This window comes from Xiphophorus couchianus, chromosome 13 (assembly GCF_001444195.1).
Source record: "Xiphophorus couchianus chromosome 13, X_couchianus-1.0, whole genome shotgun sequence".
NCBI lineage: Eukaryota > Metazoa > Chordata > Actinopteri > Cyprinodontiformes > Poeciliidae > Xiphophorus > Xiphophorus couchianus.
In genome coordinates, this window is record NC_040240.1 from 17,702,565 (window position 1) to 17,708,243 (window position 5,679).

At 36.7% G+C, this 5,679-nt stretch overlaps 1 protein-coding gene and 2 non-coding genes across 3 annotated transcripts; all 3 read left to right on the plus strand.

The window, feature by feature from the left end:
* The first annotated feature begins 243 nt into the window (after nt 1-243).
* Nucleotides 244-4,660, plus strand: rps5 (ribosomal protein S5). The gene is made up of 6 exons (XM_028036402.1): nt 244-354; nt 1,620-1,723; nt 1,966-2,175; nt 3,970-4,098; nt 4,354-4,452; nt 4,546-4,660. Coding segments are annotated over exons 1-6 (612 nt in total). The 5' UTR covers nt 244-353; the 3' UTR covers nt 4,615-4,660.
* Nucleotides 1,764-1,897, plus strand: LOC114156688 (small nucleolar RNA SNORA3/SNORA45 family). The gene has a single exon (XR_003597999.1). It is a non-coding gene; the product is annotated as a small nucleolar RNA SNORA3/SNORA45 family (small nucleolar RNA).
* Nucleotides 4,140-4,272, plus strand: LOC114156689 (small nucleolar RNA SNORA3/SNORA45 family). The gene has a single exon (XR_003598000.1). It is a non-coding gene; the product is annotated as a small nucleolar RNA SNORA3/SNORA45 family (small nucleolar RNA).
* Nucleotides 4,661-5,679: the final 1,019 nt, after the last annotated feature.

Below are 5,679 nucleotides of genomic sequence, written 5' to 3' on the forward strand. Positions count from 1 at the left end.
TGAAATAACGCTTAGTATATTCCAAAAATGCATTTCTCAATATTTTACCTATTGCCTATACGTGAATAAAATTAATATTTTTGTAAGCAAAAATGTATTTCTTTCTGTAAAACAGAAATACAGAACAAACTTTTAAAAATTGGTATTGATCAAATTCATAAATATACACCGCTGTTTTTAAGTCCCTGTGACTTTGATGGCAAATAGTGTTTCTCTCAGCTATGTAATATCTATGTAGTAACAAACAACATTTCCCATCATGCTTTGCGACCTCATCACCGGATATCCGTCCGCGGCGCCACGGAAAGGCCCTTTTCCGTCTCAGAGAAGTGTGGTTCGGAGCGGCAGAAACTAGTGAGTTAAGATTTCAATTTATTTTTGCCTTATTTGCCACAATTACAAGTCGAAACCAACATTTGATGACATTTCTGAGCAGCTTTTATCGATACATTAACTCAGGATGGGATAATGTTCCCTGACGGCGGTTTTATTTATCTTGACCGTTCCGCTTTAGCATATGGCTAACCTGTTAGCACATGTGTCTGCGGCACATTGAGCCGTTGTGGCTTGTGAACGTCACATTTAGTTCACTATTTTATCAAATACTCACTTACCCCTGTTCCAACGCTATTGCTGTTTAGTTGTGAGACAAAAACCCTGGCTCAATATAATGAACCGCAGCACGTTTTGGATATTTTCTGACGCTTTAGTTGTGAAAGTTAAACGGGCTTCGGCTGCGGCCTTCTTCTGAAATCTGTTTAGCTTTTAGGGATTCAGACTCGATATGGGGTCCGATCTGTTGAAATTAAAGTCATTTGAATAATTGCCTTGTTTACACACAGTGTATTTTTTGTTCATCTTGAAAAGTATGTTGGTAGTAATGGAGAGAAATCTTACGAAGCGGATGATTTTTTTTTTTGACAATTTTTCTTAACTTCGATTCGTTATTTTCTTAATCAGTTATTTTGATGACTCGTTTGGTTTATTTTTCAACCAAGAATGATGTGCATCTATAATGTTTTTTTTTTTAGATGTTTTTCTTAGTCCTGCTGGGTGAATTTCACATCTGCAAATCTGTTATCTGTTGTTTTAAATAAATTAAAAAGTGTAGCATTATAAGCATTTTATTTGATTATCCACCACCCTACATTTGTTTAAAATCCCTGTAGTAATATTTTGGTATGACATTTGGCTTTTAATACATTTTAAGGTGTGGAAACTTGTTCAGTTGTCAATAAGAAAATTAAAACTCTTGCATCTTGTGAAATAATGTACATATTCTTCTGTCCATCCATCAGTCTTCTTGTTTCTCCTTCGTATATATATTTTTAAATCTATTCTTCAACCAATTTGTCGAAGAATAAATTGGTTGAAAAATTAATCCAAATTCATCCATTCAAATATGGATGAATATGAATAGTCATCCATATTCCAACCAAGACGACTAAAAGATATCTAACAAATTCTTGGCAATTTATTTATACTTTTTAATGTGTCTAAAGGGGATTTGCAACTGTTCAATGTTGAATTTTGTCGTGACAGTTGTAGGAACCCTAGTAAGACTTTATTTAAAAACACGGTGGAGTGTTTTGTCTGTAAAATTTTCTCTGCGCCTTCAGTGACTGACTGGGAGACTGCCCCAGCCGTTTCCGAGACTCCGGAGATCAAACTCTTTGGCAAGTGGAGCACCGATGACGTCCAGATCAACGACATCTCCCTGCAGGTAGCCGTCAGAACGCCACTCATCAGCTAACACCGCCGTAAGCGAGGCTAGAGTCACGTCTGGGTATTCGCCTGTTGCCCTGGCGTGCTAGAGCTCTCGTAGAGGAACAGATCTCTGCCTATTCATTGGCTGTAGTCTCTCATGGCCCAGCCAATCACCAGCTGAGATACACTGCCCACCCGAACGACGCTGCACATGTTTGAATGAGCTGCAGCTTTTAAAGGCATCTCTGTTTGCTGCAGGATTACATTGCTGTGAAAGAGAAGTATGCCAAGTACCTGCCACACTCTGGAGGACGTTACGCCGCCAAGCGTTTCAGGAAGGCCCAGTGTCCCATTGTGGAGCGTCTGACCAACTCTATGATGATGCACGGACGCAACAACGGCAAGAAGCTGATGACCGTGCGCATCGTCAAGCACGCCTTCGAGATCATCCACCTGCTGACTGGAGAGGTACCGTCTCATGAAATCAGAAATGACCAGATGATTCTGGGTTTAATGGTGTTTTTGTCCTCTAGTTTGAGATTAAAGAAGTGAAGTGTTTCTATGATCTAACAGTAGTCTTTGATTTATAAATATTAGATGGTCTACTGTGTGTCTCAGTCTGGTGAGAGCTGACTCTGGGTTTATGTGGTACATAGTTCATGGAGCAATGTTTTCTTTCTTTCTTTTGCTTCACTTCCATGTTTTTAATGCCAACTACTCACAGGGATCCTCCAGTCTGGATATAAATATATTTTCTATGTCTGAATGAGTATGGAAAAACTAAAAAAACATTAGTTTTAAGGCATTATCTATTCCATTGTTGGTGTGTTAATTTTGATATCAATTATGATCAAATCCAACAACTTTATTCTGTCCACCTCCTGCATCCTTCTGTCATTTATTGTCAAAAGTTTCCAAAACTCATGAATGTTTTAACATTTACCTGCCCAAAAGATTCGGAAAAATTTGGGTTAAACAAGTTAAATGTCTGGATGAATACAAAAGGAAACTGTTGTACAGAAAGATTTGTATTTCTAGGCTTTAGTTTTTAGTTTGGCGTCTTTCCTTTATTGATTGAGGATTTTTCCAGGTTGTTTATTTAAAGCCTGATTGGTGAAAGTATCTTAAATTTATAGTGAAATTTTTTTTTTTTAAACTGTTCAGTTTTCTACGTAACCTTTGAAAATTGAGGGATTTTAGTTTAACCACTAAAAGCACTATGAATTTAAAATTAAATAAAAAAACATCCATCAATCCCTCCATCATTCCTGTGCCCATCCTGTCATCCTTTGTCTTGTTTTTTAAATGTTTTTTCTATAATTTTCTAAAGTTATCAGTTTTTGAGTCACTTTTCCAAATTGAGAAGCTCATAAATTTTAAATCCATCCAACATTAACATTAAATATGGAACCTGGAAAGCCTCAGACTAAAAGGAACAAGTGGACGAATTAATGAATGTGTTTTATTATTTGATGCCACATTTATCTTAATGGGAAAATTAAATAAATAAAATGTATGGAAATAGAAATATCTCCAAAATGAAAAATACGTCTATCAGATTTGACTCCAATTTCCATCCACTACTGAATAAGAGACTTTCATAGGTCAGATTTTATAAATAAAAATATGCAAAACTGACCGATTTGGTTTCACATCCACAGATGACCAGGTTGTGGTTATCTGTGATCACAACCTGTGGAAAAATAATTGTTCTAAATTAAATGTGTAAAATTTTCAAAATAAGTTGCTCTACTGTTTAATCTTCCTCGTTAAATTCACCTTTAACCTGTTGGGTAAACGGGAATTATTTATTCCAGCTCTTATTATTCTTTGTTTTTGATACTTGTTCTTTACATTTTTAAAACCTGATGTCAATTTAGGCAAGTTTTGCACTTATGTAATTAAAAATTGGCTGAAAATCTGGTTAAAATGTAATATTTGATTCCAGAAACAGTAATTCTTGAAAATAAATGGTTTAGTTGCACTTCTATCCATCTTAAGTGATTTTAACTTTTAGTGGAGACGTTGGCAGAGAAAAGCAAAGGTGATGCAGATTGTAGCTTCGCCTGGTCACTGAAGAAATGATGCAGCTTGAAGGCAAAAAGGAAAACATTGAATTATGATATAAAGGCTCCTATTTTGCCATCATATAAAATATTTTCTTGTACAAAACAAACTAAGAGGAAGTGTGGAAAAGCTTCTGAGGGTTTGGTCGACGTTTCCTCCAGGTTGTATTTAAAATTTAAAATCTTCTGCTTCCAGAATCCTCTCCAGGTGTTGGTCAACGCCATCATCAACAGTGGACCTCGTGAGGACTCCACCCGTATCGGACGCGCCGGTACCGTCAGGAGGCAGGCTGTGGACGTGTCGCCCCTCCGCAGAGTCAATCAGGTAGAAAAGTTTAATTTTTAAAAAAATTTAAATCCATGGAAAGTGAGGCTAGAGTCACGTCTGGATATGATCCGTTGTCCCGGTGTGCTAGAGCGCTCACAGAGAAAATGTCTTTGCTTATTCATTGGCTGCAGTCCATTAGTGACCCAGTCAATCACCAACTCAGACACACGCCGCCGCCGCATGTTTTAACTCAACTGAAACTGACCCGGGACTCTCTCAGGCCTTTAATCTGTAACTTTCTGCTGTCTGCAGGCCATCTGGCTGTTGTGCACAGGAGCAAGAGAGGCTGCTTTCAGGAACATCAAGACCATCGCTGAGTGTTTGGCTGATGAGCTGATCAACGCAGCCAAGGTGACTCAAAGCTTGAAATTAGACCATATTCAGCCTGGATTGTGTCTTTCTGCCTCAGATGTTCTGAACTTTTCTTTTTGGTTACTTTTCCAGGGTTCTTCTAACTCTTATGCCATCAAGAAGAAGGACGAGTTGGAGAGAGTCGCCAAGTCCAACCGTTAAACATGTTCGCTTTCTGACAAAACAAATAAATTTGGGGAAATTTCAACTAGTGTGTGTTTTGATTGGAGTAAAGCTAATATTTTTGGTACTATTGTGAAAACGAAAATTAAAAACTATTTACTACTTTTTTTAGGTTACTATGGCTGTGCCTGCATAAAAACATTTCGATTTGAAATAGGTTTCTTCAGGATGCCACTTAGTGTGATTTTAAATTTCACATAAGAACTGCATTTAATAAAATTTACTGATATTTAATTATCTTTGAAAAAATAACGGAGAAAATATAAAAATAACAATGTTAGGTTTTTGTTTTTTACTTCAAGTTAAATTAAAAAAAAAACTACTTCTAGGAGCTAAACTGAAACAAACTATTTGTTCTGTTAATTAACATCACAAATTAATGTTTTCTAATTAGTTATCTGATTTGTCTGCAAAAAAAGTTTTAATTACTGATTATCAATTAATGGTTTGTTGGATAAAAATTAGTTCCAATCGATTAACCAGTAATGTCCGCTTTTTTCTAATTTTAGTGCTGTAGTTTAGCCGCCATCCACCAGAGGGCGACGCTGCTCATTAAGCGGAGCCGTTGGTACGGAATCAAAGATGGCGGACACGCACAGAGTTGGGGGCGATGGAAAATACGCTTTTATGCGGCTCTGATTAGAAATGTAAACACTCGATAAGCTCCTTAAGCTATCACTAACCTTCAACCGAGGAGCGGAGACAATTTAATAAAAATTACGTGTGTATGTGCGAAAGCGAAGATGTGTTGACATTAAAGCGGATGAGATGGAAAAATGTAACGTGATGTGGGGAGAAACAAAATGCAAATAAGCAAGATTAATTTTTATGTTCCGGAAACACGGTCCAGTCTTTTGACACGATAAAACTCGGGATTTTAGGGATTGAATTGAAGATTAAAGTAAAGAGATCAGCTAAGAAAAGCCCGATCTTTGGTTTCTAATCCTAATCGTTGTTTTTGCTTGTATTTATCGTAAAGTTAAGAATAAATAAAAACGACTTAAGTTGACTATTAAAATTGTTGTAATTAAATGAAGACTGCAG